Here is a 17,998-nt window from a genome sequence, read left to right on the forward strand (position 1 = left end):
AGAGACCCAGATAGAGGAGTTAAATTATAAAACTGTTAGGAGAGTGGTGCCTGGGTGGCTCAGTTGGTTAAGCATCAGTCGGACTTTGGGTCAGGTCATGAACTCTCAGTTCGTGAGTTGGAGCCCTGCATTGGGTGAACTCCACTTCTCTCTCACTCTTTCTTTCTCTGCTCCTTGTGGGATTCTCTCTCTCTCCCTCTCTCTTTGCCCCTCGCTCACTTGTACCCTTTCTCTTAAAAAAAAAAAAAAAACTCTTAGAAGAAAACAGAGGAATAATCTTTATAACCTTGCATTAGTTAATAGTGTTTTAGGTATTATACCCAAAGTACAGATGCCAAAAGAAAAAGTAGGTAAAGTAGATTTTCTCATAGTGTAGTGTGTATCAATGCTCCAAATAATACTGCATTGTGTAGATATACTGCATTTTATTTATCCATTCATCTGTTGGTGGGCATTTGGGTTATTTTTACCTTGGGGGCTATTGTGAATAATGCTGCCATGAGCATTTGTGTATTCATTTTTGTGTGGACCTGTGTTTTCTTTTTCTTTTCTTTTTTTTTTTTAATATTTTTTATTTATTTTTGAGAGACCGAAAGAGACAGCATGAGCAGGGAAGGGTCAGAGAGAGAGAGAGGGAGACACAGAATCTGAAGCAAGCTCCAGGCTCTGAGCTAGCCATCAGCACAGAGCCCAACGTGGGGCCCAAACCCACGAACAGTGAGATCATGACCTGAGCTGAAGCCAGACACTCAACCGACTGAGCCACCCAGGCATCCCGGACCTGTGTTTTCAAAGTTAAAAAATGTTGTACTGAAAAATGACACTTTCAAAAATTAAAAGACAATCCACAAAATGGGAGAAAATATTTCCAGGTTACATATTTGATAAAGTGCTTATATTTCAAATATACAAAGAGTTCTTACAATTCAATAATAAAAAGGTAAATACTCCAAATTAAAAATGAGTGAAGGCCAAGGGTGCCTTGCGGGCTCAGTTGGTTAAGCTTCCGACTTTTGCTCAGGACATGATCTCCCAGTTCGTGAGTTTGAGCCCCCGCATCAGGGCTGTCTGCAGAACAGAGCCCACTTGGGTCCCTCTGTTCCCCTCTCTCTGCCCCTCCCCCCTCTCAAAAATAAACATTAAAAAAAATAAAAATGGGTGAAGGATTTGAATAGATGTTTCTCCAAAGAGGATATACAAATGGCCAATAAACAAAGAAAAGATACTCAGCACCAGTTAGTCATCAGGGAAATGCAAATCAAAACCACAATAAGACACTGTTTCACAGTCACTAGGATTACTGTAGCCAAAACCAGAAACAATAATAAGAGTTCATGACATGTGACAGAGCTGGAACCCTCACACTTTGCTAGTGAGAATGTAAAATGTTGCAACAGTTTTTGGAATTCCTCTAAAAGTAAAGATATGGCTCAGGAATTCTGCTCCTAAGTACATAAACCCAAGAGAACTGAAAATATACATGCAGGGGTGCCTGGGTGGCTTAGTCTGTTAAGCATCCAACTCTTGATTTTATCTCAGGTGAGTTCATGGGTTCAAGCCCTGCGTCGGGCTCTGCACTGACTGTGCAAAGCCTGCTTGGGATTCTCTCTCTCCCTCTCTCTCAAAATAAATAAACTTAAAAAAATAAAAATAACTAGCGGCTCCCATGAGTGTTGGAAGAGCCGAAAGAGCAGAGGTGATGGAAGCTGTCTGCTAAATACCTCAGCCTGAAGCACCGAGGTGGGTGGGTCTCAAGAATCTCCAAGAAACTTCCACAGACCATCTCAGAATTCAGTGATGAAGCAGGTAGGGCTCCAGAGAGCCACTGTGGATCTCTTGTTTACCCACATACTTGACTGTGACTGTTTCACCTCCATCTTCCAAACCTCTTAGAACGTCCTCTCTCTGGCTGCCTCTATCCCAAATGGGAAAGACGATTCTGGAAAATATAAATCTCACTCTTAAAAATGAATGGTGGTTGGGGCACCTGGGTGGCTCAGTCAGTTAAGAATCCGGCTTTGGCTCAGGTCATGATCTCACAGTTCATGGGTTCGAGCCCCGTTTTGGGCTCTGTGCTGACAGCTAGCTCAGAGCCTGGAGCCTGCTTCAGATTCTGTGTCTCCCTCTCTCTCTGACCCTCCCTTACTCTCACTGTCTCTGCCTCTCAAAGAATAAACAAAAACCACTAAACTTAAAGAAGAAAAAAAAGAATGGTGGTGGCACTGGGTTAACTATAACCAGCCCCGCACAATCTATGCCTTGGTCCAGCTCAGCATCCAAACACCTCCTTTTTGACATTTAACTTCCAAGTAAAGGTATTCGGAACACCATGCTTTCACGTTGTATGATTCAGCTATCCTTCCTATGGCAGAACTCAAAATAAGAAACCCAAAGTTCCCCTTTATCAATCTCTAAATAAATGTTCCTTTATTTCTTGATTAGATTCTGCTATCCTATAGCCTAATATTGAGGTATAGAAATAACCATGATTTATTTTTTTAATATTTATTTATTTTTGAGAGAGAGAGAGAGTTACAGCAGGGGAGGGGCAGAGAGAGGGAGACACAGAATCCGAAGCAGACTCCAGGCTCTGAGCTGTCAGCACAGAGCCCCACGTGGGGCTCGAACTCACAGACTGCGAGATCACCACCTGAATCAAAGTCGGACTCCCAACGGATTGAGCCACCCAGGCGGCCCATCCATGATTTATAAAGTAATACTGCCAGATAGAGAATGAGAGAGGAGAAAAAGACAAATATCGGGTACATAAACCCATATCAAAGTAAGACACAGGACATCTTTGGCCACAAGAGTGCTTTCTTCTGATTGGTCACATGACAAGATGGGTTTCTTCCACCACACAATTTGTCCCCAGTAAGCACTTCAGCCAGTCATATTGGGGGGGGGTCGTAATCTGGTGGGGTGACCTAGATCTTTATTCTTGAAACTTTATTTTGGGGGGAGAGTGCGCCCATGCGCGCAGTGGGGGCGGGGCGGAGACAGAAGGACGTGGATCTGAAATGGCTCTGCGCTGAGAGCCCAAGAGCCTGATGTGTGGCTGGAAATCACGAGCCACGAGAGCATGACCTGAGCCGAAATCAGATGCTCAGCCCAACGAGCCACCCAGGTGCCTCTTATTCTTGAAGTTTTTGTGTCTTAAATGGTCCTGTCTGTTTTATTTTTTGTATAAATTCAGTGTTTTCTGAAATATACTTAAAAAATGATTATTTTATTTATTTTGAGAGAGAGAGAGAGAGCACACAAGCAGGGGAGGGGTAGAAAGAGAGGGAGAGAGAAAAGCCCAAGCAGGCTCCTAGATGTCAGCACAGAGCCCAAAGCGGGGCTCAAAACCTAGAGATGACCTGAGCCAAATCCAAGAATAAGAAGCTTAACGACTAAGCCACCCAGGGCCCCCTTGGCCTTTAGGTTGCTATAGTTTTCCTCATTTTTACCACGGAATGTGGGAGTCCTAAGTGAGATTGCCAAGAGAATCTCCTGGGGTCCAGGTGCTCCTCCTTGCCTCCATTCTGGAGTAGCAAACCAATCTGCCCTTGATAATCAAGCCCAGTGACCCCAACCAGTACAGCAACCCTCTTATTTGCCTGACAGAGTCACCAGATGGCAGTCTCAGCTTCCTGTTCATTGGAGCCAGCGTGTCCCTCGCCTTCCCTGGGAAGCGAGACCTCTAAGCTAGCAGAACCCAAAGCTGTGCAGGTGGGAAGCTGAAACTTAACTAGTAGGTCATAGTAACTGAAAGGAACGCCTCTCACTTCTACCCCTTGAATCCTGAAATCTTTGGCTCTCTCTGCTACAGGGAAACTTCACACCACGTAAGTCACTGCTTCAAAGCACGTCCCGCATCTCCCAGGACATGACACCAGCTCCACCAAGTGATTCTACCCAACTGACACCACAACCCAATCTTCAAAAGTCCATTCCACCATCCTTCAGGGTGATGGGAAATACAGTAAGACCAGTGAGTTCCAGAGGCACTGACAACATCATGCGTTCGCGAGCCCATGGCCACACTTCATTTGCTGTAAAATGAGGTAAAACCAAAAATAATGATGTTACACATGTCAATAAGAGAGGAGCTAAGAATAATAATGGGACTGTATTAGAATGTAGAATCGGTGGGGGCACCTGGGTGGCTCAGTCGGTTAAGTGTCCGACTTCGGCTCAGGTCATGATCTCACAGTTGGTGAGTTCAAGCCCTGCATGAGGTTCTGCTGAGCGCTCAGAGCCTGGACCTGCTTCGGATTTTGTCTCATTCTCACTAACCCTCCCCTACTCACGTGCTCTCTCTCTCTCTTGCTCTCTCTCTCAAAAATAAACAAACATTAAAAAAAAAAAAAGAATGTGCAATCAGTGATAGAAGTGCGTTAAACCCTCACGGATTAGAACAGGAAAGGAAGCCAGTGGGTGTGGCTCACTTTGGTAAATCAAGGAATAGTAAAGGTGCCCGGTTAAGCAGCTGATTCCTGATTTCAGCTCAGGTTATGATCTCACAGTTCATGAGATTGAGCCCCACATTGGGCTCTGTGTTGATAGCATAGAGCCTGCTTGGGATTCTCTCTCTCTCTCTCTCTCTCTCTCTCTTTCTCTCTGTCTCTGTCTCTCTCTCTGTCTCAAAATAAATTCTAAAAAATGGCAGCAATAGCACACCACCAAAAGCTATGGAGGTAACTACAAGAAGAAAGAACCCCAGCTATGTAGTGTTCCTGTCTGGGGTATTGTAAATAGTGGCAGGGAAGACTGAAACCTTTCTGTAACAGATTTTAAACAATCTTCATTATCTCTTAATATTACTAAAGGGATATACAAATGAAGGGCCTGTCCTAAGCTGACCGTCCCTGTCTGTGGGCCGGTTCCGGGCTGACTGTCCCTGGCGGTGAGGTTATCTTCTGCTCTGGAACATCCTGCACTTGCAAACGAGCCAGGGTGAATGAGTAGCAAACGTAAAGTCAAGACAACCTACGTGCAAACACGAGACTGCCTCCAAGCAGAGGGTTACTTGCTGATACGGAGCAGGAGCTTGGCCACAGGCCCCTGGGAACCGGAGCAGGGAGGATGGGCAGTTGAGACAATAAATAAGGAGCCCAATTTGACTGGGCGGGAGATGCTGCATCGAGTTTCCTGTGTGTCTGTGTCTTCCTTACTTGTCATTCCTGGGCTCTTTCTTAGTTGTCATTCCTTGGCCTGAGGGTCGCAGAAAGCAACATATAAATTTAAAAAGAAAAAGGATAAAATGAATATCCATCTGACTTGTCTGTCTCTTAGGGAAAGTACTCTTTTTTATTTTTACATTTTTCATGTTTATTTATTTATTTTGAGAGAGTGTGCAAGCATGAGTGGGGGAGGGGCAGAGAGAAGGAGAGACAGAATCCCAAGCAGGCTGCACTCCATCAGCGCAGAGCCCGATGCAGGGCTCAGACTCATGAACTGCAAGATCATGACCTGAACTGAGATCAAGAGTCGGACGCTTAACCGACTGAAGTGCCAGGCACCAGGGGAAAGTACTCTTGAAAACATCATGTTTTATTCAGTGTTTCACATCCAAGCCACCAAAATGCTTGGTCCCTTCAATTGGGTCCCAAAGAAATTTGTTTCTGAAGAATGTACATAGTTCCCTGGCCAGAGGATAAAAACTCTATTCCACATGACTTTTCCTTTCTCCTTAATAGTCAAAAACTGTAATGTTAAACTGTCAACTGTGGTGTTGCTTCAGTAAGAAGTAACTTTTCTCAGATGCCTGATACCATTTCTTTTCTAACTTCTCTTGAACATGATTTCATTCACTTGTTCCTCAATCACTTTATGGGGTTAAATTGTATCTGTTATTATATAATTTGTTTCTTAATAATATGTAGAAAGCAGTGATGTATTCTAGGTATTAAATTTTCTTATGTCTGTTGCAGACATTTTTTCTATGTTATTTGTCTTTTAATTTTGAGGCATAGGAAATTTTATAAAGTCAGAATTACCAGTCTTTTTCATCATAGGTCCTAAGTTTTGTATTTTATTTAAGAAGATCTTGCCTAACTGAAGGTTAAAACCAATTTAAAAAATATCTTCTGGAAAAAAAATATCTTCTGATGGGGGCGATTGGGTGGCTCAGTCCGTTTAGCATCCTACCTGGACTCAGGTCATGGTCTCACAGTTCCTGAGATCGAGCCCCACATCAGGCTCTCTGCTATCATCACAGAGCCTGCTTTGGATCCTCTGTCTCCTCTCTCCGCCCCTCCCCTCTGCCTCAAAAATAAACATTGAAAAAAAAAAAAAGGAAGAGATTTAGTCAGTTAAGGGAGGGCAGTGGTCTGGGACACTTCTTGATTATGTGATGTCAGCTACAGAGTTACCTCGGTCAGGGCCCAGAGGTTATGCAAGAAGAGTATTCTGTTCTTTATGCAAAGGAGGGCAAGGTCTGTCTACAGATGCACAAAAGGAGGTCAGTAAAGTCATCTGTGTGACCTTAAAAAGGAAAAAAAACATTTTGCTATGTGCTAATCAGAAAGCTAAGAGGACTTCCAACAGACTTGCTGGCCTCTGTCGCCTGGGGATGTTCTGGTCCCTGATTCCCCAAGGCCAGTGGTCTGCAAATCTCAGAGAAAGTAAATTACTTCTGTTACAGATCGAGGGCCTTAACTCAGCAAGCAAGAAGTGTGTTACTTTGAGGCAAGTTAACCCTTAAGACCAGCTGGAGTGGGGTTCCTGGGTGGCTCCGTTGGTTAAGCATTCGACTCTTGGCTTCAGCTCTCATGATCTGTCACAGTTTGTGAGTTTGAGCCTCGCATCGGAGTCTTTGCTGGTGGCATGGAGCCTTTGTGGGATTCTCTCTCTCCTTCTCTGCCCCTCCCCCACCCACTCTCTACATCTCCGTCTCTCTCTCAAAATAAATAAAGTTAAAAAAAAAGCCCAACTGGAGCTGCTGCAGTACCTCTTCTTGGAGAACTGGCCCATTTATCATTATGTTTAACGATAAACGTAAACACACAGTATGTCTTCTTAGACCCATTTATCACTCGTTATCTCTGTTAATTTTCCTTGCTCTGAAAAGTCGGCTTTCTCTGAAATTATTATAGCGACTGTAGCTTTCTTTTGATTAGTTTTAGCAGGGTACGTCTTTCTCCATCCATTTTCTTTTCATCTATCTGTGTTTTATATTTAAAGTGGTTCTCCTGGGGTGCCTGGGTGGCGCAGTCAGTTAAACATCTGACTCTTGGTTTCGGCCACGTTATGATCTTCTGAGCTTGAGCCCTTCATCAGCCTCTGTGCTGACAACTCAGAGACTGCTTGGTTTTCTCTCTCTCTCTCTCTGCGCTTCCCTCACTCATGTTCTCTCTCTCTCTCTCTCCCTCTCTTTCCTTCTCAAAATAAATAAATCAACATTAAAAAAAAACATAGTGCGTTTCTTGGCACCTGGCTGGTTCAGTCTGTTGAGCGTCTGACTTCAGCTCAGGTCACGATCTCATGGTTCGTGGGTTCAAGCCCCTCATTGGGCTCACTGCTGCCAGCTTCCCATCCTCTGTATCCTTCTCTCTCTGCCCCTCCCCTACTTGTGCTCTCTTGCTCCCTCCCTATTAAAAATAAGCCTTTAAAAGAAAGAAAGAAAGAAAGAAAGAAAGAAAGAAAGAAAGAAAGAAAGAAAGAAAGAAAGAAAGGAAGGAAGGAAGGAAGGAAGGAAGGAAGGAAGGAAGGAAGGAAGGAAGAAAGAGGCTTTCTCATTAGGCAATATAAAATTATGCCTCATTTTGGGGCGCTGGAGTGGCCCAGCCAGTTAAGCATCTGATTTTAACTCAAGTCATGATCTTGAGGTTCTTAAGTTCGAGCCCTGAGTCAGGCTCTGTACTGACATCTCAGAGCCCGGAGCCTGCTTCAGATTCTATCTCCCTCTCTCTCTGCCCCTTCCCTGCTCATGCTCTGTCTCTGTCTCTCTCGAAAATAAACATTTAAAAAATCAAATTAAAAAATAAGATTATGGCTCATTTTTATTATCCTCTCTGATGGTCTGTGTCTTTCAACTGGTGTAGTTAGGGTATTGATATTTAATGTGATTTTTGTATAGTTGTGTGAATATCTACCATATTTGTTACTGTTTTCTATTTATTGTTCCTTGTTTCTCTCTTTGTCTTCCACTCTTTTCCCATCTTGTCTGGGTGTAACTCAGACTTTTTTTTTTTAAGTTTGCTTATTTTTAAGTAATCTCTCTGTGGGGCTCAAACTCCCAGTGCTCTTCTGACTGAACCAGCCAGGCACTCCTTTAACTGAGCCTTTTGTATTATTCCATTTCTCTCTTTTCTTAGCATATCAATTATACTTTTTATTTAAATTTAAGTATTTGCCCTTGAGTATACACTTACAATGAATCCAATTTCTCTTTAGAATAACACTATCACACCTCAGGGCAGTGCAAGACCTTAGAATATTTCTGATTTCTCCCTTCTCTGATAGCATTGCTGTCATTCCCTTATTGATAAGCCATAATTACCAAATGCATTGTTGCTGGGATTATTATCATTTTTGCTATGATTATTTTAAACAAATTGTTATCTGTAAGATTAATTAAGAATATGAGGGGGCGCCTGGGTGGCTTAGTCGGTTAGGCATCGGACTCTTGATTTTGGCTCAGGTCATGATCTCACGGTTTGTGAGTTTGACCCGCACACTGGGCTCTGTGCTGAGAGTGCAGAGCCTGCTTGGGATTCTCTCTCTCCCCCTCTCTCTGACCCTCCCTCTCTCTCTCTCTTTCAAAATAAATAAGTAAAACAAAAAAGAATATAAAAAAGGAGGGGTGCTTGGCTGATTCAGTAGGTGGAGCACCGTGACTCTTTGTCTGGAGGTTGGGAGGTTGGGTCCTACAATTTTTTTTAAGTTTTAAGAATATGATGGGGTGCCTGGGAGGCTCAGTCAGTTAAGCCTCCGACTTCGGCTCAGGTCATGATCTCACAGTTCATGGTTCAAGCCCTGCGTCGGGCTCTGTGCTGACAGCTCAGAGCCTAGAGCCTGCCTCGGATTCTGTGTCTCCCTCTTTCTCTCTGCCCCTCCCTCACTCATACTCTGTCTCTCAAAAACAATAAATGTACAAAAATAAAAATTAAAAAAAGGATATGAAAAAGAAAAAAACGTTTTACTTCATTTATTCCTTCTCTAATGCTCTTTTCTTAATGTAGATGCTAGTGTCTGACCTGTCATTTTTCTTCTTCCTCAAGACTTTCTTTTAACATTTCTCACAAAGCAGGGCTACTGGCAATGAAGTTCTTCAATTTTTGCTTGCCTTTATTATTTCTCCTTTACTTTTGAGGAAAATGTAGCTAGATACACTACTCTAGGTGTTTTTTCTTTCAACATGAATTTCTTTTTCTGCTCCCTTGCTTGTGTGGGTTCTGAGAAGTCCAAGGTAATTCTATCTTTACTTCTTACTGTTCAAGCTCATTTTTCTCCTCCTCTGGTTTCTTTCAAGATTTTCCCTTTGTCTTTAATTTTCTCCAGTGAGAATGTGATATGTCCAGGAGTAGATATGTGTGTGAGTGTGTGTGTGTGTGTGTGTGTGTGTGTGTGTGTGTGTGTGTCCTGCCTGGTGTTCCCTGAGCTTCCTGGATCTGTCATTTGTTATCTTTAATTAATTTTTGAAATTATCAGTCATTATTGCTTTAAGTATTTTCTGTTCCTTTCTTTTCCTTCTGGTCTTCTCATTCTTCATGTATTACACCTTTTGAAACAGTCACAAGATTTGTGGAAAATCTTGTCTGTCATTTTCATTCCTTCTTCTCTTTGTATTTCAGTTTTGGAAGTTTCTCTTGACGTAACTTCAAGCTCATTGATTCTTTCCTTGGCCTTGCCTAGTCTCCTGATGAGCCCATCAAAGGGATTCTTCATCTCTGTTAGTGTCCTTGATTTCTCACATCTCCTTTACCTTCTTAGAGTTTCCATCTCTCTGCTTATGTTATCCAACAATTCTTTCATATTGTCTAATTTTTCCATTAGAGCATAGTCATCATAATTGTTTAAAATTCCCAATTTGGGGGCACCTGGGTGGCTCAGTTGGTTAAGCATCCGGCTTCAGCTCAGGTCATGATCTCATGGTTCGTGGGTTCGAGCCCCATGTCTGGCTCTGTGCTGACCGCTAGCTCAGAGCCTGGAGCCTGTCTTCAGATTCTGCGTCTCCCTCTCTCTCTGACCCTTCCCTGCTCACGCTGTCTCCCTCTCTCTCTCAAAAATAAATAAAAACATTAAAAAAACTCATCAATTTTTGAGAGAGACAGAACACAAGTGGGGGAGGGGCAGAGAGAGAGGGAGACATAGAATCAGAAGCCAGCTCCAGGCTCTGAGCTGTCAGCACAGAACCTAGTGCTGGGCTGGAACTCATGAACTGCGAGATCATGACCTGACCAGAAGCCGGCCACTTAACCGTCTGAGCCACCCAGGCACCCCTGAAGTTTATAGCTTTCAACTCCTCACTTGCAGAGGCTCCACATTTCACTGTGTTGCCCGCCTCAGTTTCCAGCTGCAGGGTCCTCCTCAAACTCCATCCTCTGTGGCTTCCTGTTTGAGGTCTGGCTGACTAGAAGAGAGCCCTCAGGGAAAAAGCGCTCTTCTTTTAAAAAATAGTTTTATTTATTTATTTGAGAGAAAGAGAGCATGCTAGCAGAGGAGGGGCAGAGAGAGGAGAGAGAGAAAGAGAGAGAGAGAGTCCTAAGTAGGCTCCTTGCTCTCGGTGTGGAACTTGACACAGGGCTCTATCTCACAGTTGTGACCTGAACCAAAATCAAGAGTTGGGTATTTAACCAATGAGCCACACAGGAGCCCCAAGCAGCTCTTCTTTCAAGAGCTGCCTTCATCCAGTTTGTCTGCTTTTTGTTCTCCATTGTTTCCAAGTAGCTGTTTCATGTATTTTGCCCACATTTCATAAAGCAGAAGGTTCTCTACCTTTTGGTTTTTGAATCTGCAATCTGTATCATCTATTCAAGGAGTGAACTATTAACATAAACAAGCATACGGGGCACCTGGGTGGCTCTGACAGTCGAGCTTTCCGCCTTGGCTCAGGTCATGATCTCTCGGTTCTTGGGTTCGAGCAGCGCCTCAGGCTCTGTGCTGACAGCTAGCTCAGAGCCTGGAGCCTGCTTCAGATTCTGTGTCTCCCCCTCTCTCTGATCCTGCTCATGCTGGCTCTCTCTTTCAAAAAAAAAAAACATTAAAAAACCCCCAAAAAACAAGCATAAATACAAAATTAGATAGTAAGACCTATTGTAAAGGTAGAGGATTATCTGACCTTAATTCAGAGGATGCCTATAAAGTCAGTGTAGGAGGGGCCCTGTGTGGTTCAGTCGGTTAAGTGCCCTACTTCTGCTAAGGTCATGATCTCACGGTTTGTGGGTTCCAGCTCCGAGCTCCGTGATGGGCTCTGTGCTGAAGGCTCAGAACCTGAGCCTGCTTCAGATACTGTATCTCCCCCCCCTTCTCTCTCTGCCCTTCCTCACTTGTGTTCCGTCTTCCACTCCCCCACCCCTTCTCTCAAAAATAAATAAATAAATAAATTTAAAAAAATAAATAAAAAATAAATAAACATAAAGTCAGGGTGTATGAGCTCAAACTACGCAGACCCCACCCCCACCAGGAGCACCGTCTCTCCAGTACCACAGACCACGCCCCGCCTCAGCCCCGCCCCCTCGCGCGCGCCGGTTTCCTTGGCGACGCGGCACAAGGCGGAGGCGGGGTAGGGCAGTTGAGCCACTGAGTGGGCGTACAGCCACAACGGCGACATGAGCGCGGGGGTGGCGGCGGCCGGGCAGAGGCCCCCCAGTTCGGGGATTCTGGGCTCCCGGGTCGCGTCGCTCCTGCGCCCGCGCCCGCCCTCCATCCTCCACCCCGGACAGCCCGCCGCGCAGGTTGGGCTCAGCGAGGCGCAGAAGCGGGTGCTGGACCTGGAGAAGAGCCTGCAGTTCTTGCAGCAGCAGCACTCAGAGACACTGGTCAAGCTCCACGAGGAGATCGAGCACCTCAAGCGGGAGAACAAGGGTGAGTCCGGGAGGCGAGGCCGCGGGTGGGGCGCCTTCCGCGGCTGGGGCCCGAGGGAGACGCAGACCTGCCGAGGGAGACGCAGACCTGCCGACCCCGTATGCCTCCAGCACCATAACACTCGTGGACTCTAGAACACGCAGGGTTTAAGGAGGACACAGGGCAGCAAGCCCCACCCCGGGTCCTGCCACGTGGGTCTCGGACTCCCCGCCCCCCCCCCAAACCTGGGTCGTCGTGGACGGGGTCGGCGGGGCCGCCCCACTATCTGGTGGGGAGCCCTGGCTGTAACGTTTCCTACAGTAAGCAGTCTCCTCTGTAGGCAAGTCAGGCCTGCCTGTTCTAAAAAACTTTATGGAAGTAAAAAGTGCGAGTTTCCAGCTCAGTGATTTTCACAAACTAAAGACAGATCAAGAGCCGACTTGCCGTTCCCATCCAGCCCCTCCCTGGACACCTCCCCTTGACCCCGCGTCCCCTCAGGGCAGGTCCTTCCTAACTTTGCCCCTCTGGTAGCTACTCACCGCCTTGGGCCAGGCCTGAAGCAGAACTTAAGGCCTATTCATAGTGGGGACACTGCTGCCCTCTCTCTTTTCCCTTATACTTTAGTTGGAGCTCCTTCCCCCACATGCTTAGTCCTGTCTCAGTATCTCCTCACCTTTCTTCTGTTGCCTTTACCTTAAGTGCTATTAGATCAAGAGGTGACCATGATGTCAGGAATCCCTCCTCTTGACATAAGGAGTCTTGGGTCTCACGCCTGTCCTTCCCTGATGCCCAGGCTGGATGTGGCCAGCCCACGTCCTGGGTGTTGCTTATCATTGCTCTGATCACATTTGCTCATCCATGGCTAGGGATCCTGGAGGACTGGGTCATTTTGACTTAACCTCTGTTTCCCTGGAGCTGGGGTCCCACCTAGCAGAGGGTGCCCTGTAGATGTCATGCGCAGAGGAATGGACTCCTGGCGAGACTCTAACCCAAGGGCTCTGGCTCAGGGAACAGCTAGAGGTATTCCTGGTCCTAAGGCACCCAGGGTAAAGGCTTGGCCCTTGGGGCAGGGTCCTGGCTTTCAAGGTCATGTGTGAGGTCTCTCGGGGGTTCAGCAGCGAAGGGGGTGCACAGGGCAAGCCAAAACCTCTTCTCCCCAAATGGCAGCAGTTTCAAAAATGACGAGAGCATGTGCTTGCTTTCAGATCTCCATTATAAGCTAATAATGAATCAGAAGCCAAAGAAAGGTAAGACTGAGGCCCTTGGGTGCCTGATGGGAAATTACATGTCACGAATAGCCCCTCCAGAGTGCTTGTCTACCCAGCTAGCTGTACTGGCCTATGTACTATCCCAGTGGGGAGGAATCTCGGGGGGACCGGGACAACCACTGCCCCGGCCATGGTGTGGGTGACATGCACAAGCATAGCAGGTGGGGCTCTCGGGGGTCGCAAGGCCTGAGGTTTATAGTAAGGTAGCAGGGACAGCAGCTGGGGGTGGGGGCTGCCTAGACCCCCCCGCCCCCCGCCAGCCTTGCTGCTCTGCTGGATTTTTACTTGGATTGCTGCTCTGGGAGGCCCTAGGCGCTCTCTGAAGCTCTGGCAAGCACTGGGCAGCCCCAGCCCTGTGCCTCTTCCTGGCACAGATGGCTCTGGGCACAGTCCTTCTGAGGATCCTCCTGCCGTCTCTATAGTGACCAAGAGGGCTGAGGGCTGGGGGAAGGAAGTGGAGACACAGAGACCTGCAGTCACTTGCCTAAGGCCCTTCCTCATCGTGACAGCCCCTTACTCTTTGCCTGTCCTCCAGCCCAGCCCTGGGAGACTCAGGCTGTCTTGGGCTTGTTCTCCCACATACCTTTGGAGCCAAGTCTGACATCAGAAGGTAGTCTGAGAGGTGTTAGTGTAAAATGCCCCAGTTTTGGGGTGTCCCAGTCTCCCTTCCTAGGGTACATGGAATATGGGGTGGTGGTAGGCCCTCCTCCAGAGGGGCAGAGCAGTTCCAGTGAGCTGTCCTGGGTAAGTGGCAGGGCCATTAATGGTCTCAGTCCTGCTGGGCCGAGGGTCCCCAGTGGGACATCAGAAGAGGCCTGCTTCTTTGGGCCCAAGCCCCTTCTTTCTGCCCTTCCAGAAACCACCTTTCTCTTGGCCTTGATTCTGCATCATGAGAGTGGGGGAGGGCTCTGAACAAACACAAACACACAGGCCTGCAGGGCCAGGAGGCAGGCACCAGTGGCCCAGCCCCTCACCCAAGCAGGTCACAGACATGTCTGGGAAAGCTGGGACCGAGGTAGTGACGCTGCCATCTCAGACTAACCCTGTGCGTCACCCAGAGGCAGCATTTCCAATTCCAGCTTTGAGTCCATCAAGTCCGTCTCAAATTTGACCTTGTCACATAGGCATGCCAGCACCGTCTGTGAACTCAGGGTCAGGGGAGGGGCACATGCCCCACCGGGGTCCTGGACCCTGATGGCCAGTGAGGGGTGCTTACCAGATTGGACCTTTGCCAGGGTTTGTGGACTTAAGGGCTAAGGGGCAGCTGAAGGGAGCCAGGGACGGTGGCTGCCAGGTTAACACTGGCAGGAAGGGGCCAAGGTGGGGTGTGACAGGACTGTGGGTTGGGCAGAGGGAGACTACAAAAGCCCGGCAGGCTTGGCTACAAAGGGAGTGAACGTCAAATCAACGTGGGGCACAAGGTCCCATGGCAGACACACCCTGACATACAAAGAGAGGAGCCCCTGAGCTTCCAAGGGTAGCCTGGCAGAAGCCCTCTCATCATGGCCCCTTGCAAGCAGGTGGGATACAGGCAGGAATGGCCCTGCCTAGAGTTCTGGACTTGTGGTGTCCTCTGCACAGCAAGGGGAGCCAATAGCCTCTTCTTGGCACCTTGCCTCCCTGAGAGGCCAGGCATCCTCCCCAGGAGTAGCCCTTGCCCCTTCCATGCAGGGCCCAGGCAGGCCGTGGGTCTTGTCCTTGGAAAGGAAGTCTGTGCAGGCCGGATCCCAGAACTCTCATAGTTTCATTTTGCCCCAAATGGGGTGCTGCTTCAGAGTCAGAAACAGCTGTGGGGCCATCCGGACCCCTGGCTTTCCTGAGGCATGGGAGACTGCCCCAGTACAAGTCAGGCGGGAGCCAGCTTCTACCGCTGCAGCAGTTTTAGAGCATTCAGCAGGCACCACCCACAGACCCCCTTTTTGGGTCTCCTGGCAGCCCCCACAATGGGGACTTTTACCATCTCTCCTTTACAGGAAGGAAACCGAGGCAGGGGGTGGGCACTCCTTGGGCACACACAGCCAGTCCTGGAGGACTTGGGCACTGGCCCTTGATGCCCTCAGTGACTGCTTTGTCTGGGTCTGATCTACAGCCAACTCTCAAGGAAGGGCCAGGCCCCAACTGAGCTCCTCCAAGAAGCAAGACCCGAAAGCTAACGTTCCCCAGAAGATGGACTTGGATGAGGAGACCCCGTTTGCTGCCCTGTTTCACAACAGCAAGCTGGACAAAGCCCCAGGGGTGCAGGAGCAGGCCAAGTAAGGGCTCACCTGCACCCCATGGACCCAGTGTTGCGTTTAGTAGGTTCACATTCTGGAATGAGCCAGCTGCTTTGCTCTTCCAAATGGGTCAGTCTCCAGAGTGACAGCAGACTCACTCCAGGCAGGCCCATCTGGTGGGCACTGCCCTGTGTGGGCCTGAGCCCACACGGGGGTGCCAACAGCAACCCAGAAACTAATTTCTGACAGAAATGAAACAAAGTTAACTTGGCCTTTAAATTAATTTGCTTTTCACCAAGAGAACAAGCAAGTCAAAAGAACAGTAAGTCATGCTGCTGGGCTCACCCTGGGAAGCGTGCTTGGCCTCTGCAAGGCACAGAACCTACAGGCCAGAGCAAAACCAGGATTGACACTTGGGCTTCCCTGGAAAGCAGCAGTGAACCTGGACTTGGCATCCGAAGAGACCCTGTTGTCCCAGGGTAGTGCAGGCAGCAGGATGGGGTCCTGCTTCTCTGCATGGTCCTACTTAGAGCCTCTTCCACCAGCACCACAGGTGTGGGGTCAGGACTGAGGGCAGCCACACAGCTTGAACACAGCTGACCCTCAGGCCCCTTGAGTGGGGAGGAAGGGATGGGCCCAGATCACAGTGGGCACCAGAGACAGCCCCCCCCCAACCTGGTGTCCAGAGCACGCAGGTCAGCAGAAGGGAACCAGGACCAGAGGAGGCGGTGTGGACACACCCCTCATCCCCACACCAGCCTTTCTGGTGTGGGTGCTTCCCTCCAGAGAGAGGTGGTGGGCGGTTAGACCAATCCTGGCAGGCTGCTCCGGGCTGCTCTAGTGCCTATTCCAGAGATGAAGACGTGGAGACCCCCAGTTCAGCAGCCACCTGGGTGGCAGGCAGCCAGCACAAGGGCAAGCAGCCCCCTGCCACGAACCTGCCCCTGCACCTGCGCAAGCCCGCCACACTTCAGCAGTGTGAGGTGGTCATCCGCCAGCTATGGAATGCCAACTTCCTGCAGGCCCAAGAGGTGAGCCTACAGCAGAGAGGGGCCCCGGTGTCTCCACAGGCTCCACCTACTGCCCCTCTTCTCCCTGCCTTCCAGTTGCAGCACCTCAAGGCCCTCCTGGAAAGGAACCAGAGGCCCAAGACTGCATCTGAGGAGGCTGGACCCAGCTCTCCCAAGTGAGTGACCCTGCTCGGCCCCCACTGCATCCCTGTAAGCTCTGATCCTTTGGGGCTCACAACTGACTCCTCCTTCACCAGGGACCAGAAGGCCCTTCACCAGGGAGCCATGCAGCTCCCCAAGGTTCCTGCCAAGGGCATCCCCAAGAAATGGTAAGTCCCACTGGGAGGGGGAGGGTAGGGTGGCCTTGGAGCCCAGTACAGAAGGGGTCTGGACAGCTCAGTGGCTTGTCTGGGGCCCTGCTGCCAGCCAAGTCTCTGCTGCTTCCATGAGCACCTGCAGTGACATCCCTTTGCCCTACCAGCCTAATTCTGAGCCCTATGCCGGTGGCACAGCACTCCATCCTGCCTGCGCTGAAGCAGACCCTGAAGAGTAACTTTGCTGAGCGGCAGAAAAGGCTGCAGGTGGTGCAGAGCCGGCGGCTGCACCGCTCTGTGCTCTGAAGTGGACGGCACGCATCTGCGTCTGGGAGGTGGGTCGCGGCCAGGCCAATGACCTACAGCTGGGGATGCTAAGCCTCTCTAGATAGCACTTCAAAAGAATTTGGGCCAAGCGAAATTCCAGATAAGCAAAACTCATGGCAGATTCTCAGAACTGAGAAACTTTATATTCTTGCTCAGTATTTTGCTATTCTGCATTTACACAAAAACATGTTATTAAATAAGTATTACCCTACCTGCTGAAGACTGGAAATAAAGCTCGTTTATTCACTTGTGAGCCTCATCCCTCACTGCTACCCAGCCTGCTGCCTGCAGTGGGAGGGGCCCACTGGGGCGGTCACCTGGGCTGGTCCAGGGCTCGGTGGCTGCCCTGCACCAAGTGCAAGCACACATGCAGGCTTTCTCAAGTGCAAGGGGTTTTCCTGGCCCTTGGCTGGACTGGGTCTGCCTTCTAGGCACAAGGGCAAGTCGCTTTCCCCTGCTACAGCGCTTACCAGCCTCCACACCGACAATCCCAGCTGATGAGCCATCCTACCGAGTCTGCCTTCCACTGTGGAGGGCTATGGCCACGGGAGAGCAGTCCTCTCCAGCACACTGGGGCCCCACCCTGACGTTGCCACCCGAGAGCTTCACCACCCCCTCACTCCCCAGAACCACAGCTTCCTATGTCTCATGGATGCGGTCAGTTTAGTGTCAACCCTCCCCTGGGGGGGCAGGGCTCCTGCCTCCAACCAAGGGCCAGCTCCTCAGGGTAAACCAGGATGGGGCACTGATACTGCCAAAAAAGGGGAGAACTAAGGTCTGGGCATCCATGGCCATCTCCAAGGTGGGGAATCTGGCTCAGCCCTGACAGCGTCCCTCACTGGACAGTGGTCCCAGACTTCTGGGAGGGGACA

The 17,998-nt window shown here is 48.9% G+C and overlaps 1 protein-coding gene across 3 annotated transcripts; it reads left to right on the forward strand.

Annotated features, from left to right (window-relative positions):
- The first annotated feature begins 11,695 nt into the window (after window positions 1-11,695).
- On the forward strand, window positions 11,696-17,374 carry CCDC74B (coiled-coil domain containing 74B). 3 transcript variants are annotated; one of them, XM_029922830.1, is made up of 7 exons: window positions 11,696-12,015; window positions 13,200-13,241; window positions 15,352-15,514; window positions 16,317-16,506; window positions 16,582-16,661; window positions 16,743-16,814; window positions 16,967-17,374. In XM_029922830.1, exons 1-7 carry the CDS (start codon window positions 11,760-11,762, stop codon window positions 17,103-17,105), a joined length of 942 nt encoding a protein of 313 aa, XP_029778690.1. In that variant the 5' UTR covers window positions 11,696-11,759; the 3' UTR covers window positions 17,106-17,374. The 3 variants fall into 3 exon arrangements, with proteins under 3 accessions (XP_029778690.1, XP_029778692.1, XP_029778691.1); XM_029922831.1 differs by having other exon boundaries at window positions 11,698-12,015; window positions 16,329-16,506; XM_029922832.1 differs by lacking the exon at window positions 13,200-13,241.
- The last annotated feature ends 624 nt before the right edge of the window (window positions 17,375-17,998 follow it).

The sequence above is a fragment of the Suricata suricatta genome, chromosome 14 (genome assembly GCF_006229205.1).
Source record: "Suricata suricatta isolate VVHF042 chromosome 14, meerkat_22Aug2017_6uvM2_HiC, whole genome shotgun sequence".
Lineage (NCBI taxonomy): Eukaryota > Metazoa > Chordata > Mammalia > Carnivora > Herpestidae > Suricata > Suricata suricatta.

Coding starts and splice junctions, on each gene's coding strand:
- CCDC74B (XM_029922830.1), top strand. CDS start 11,760: ATGAGCGCGGGGGTGGCGGCGGCCGGGCAGAGGCCCCCCAGTTCGGGG. Junction 13,242..15,351: donor GAATCAGAAGCCAAAGAAAG/GTAAGACTGAGG, acceptor TCTGATCTACAG/CCAACTCTCAAGGAAGGGCC. Junction 16,815..16,966: donor AAGGGCATCCCCAAGAAATG/GTAAGTCCCACT, acceptor TTGCCCTACCAG/CCTAATTCTGAGCCCTATGC.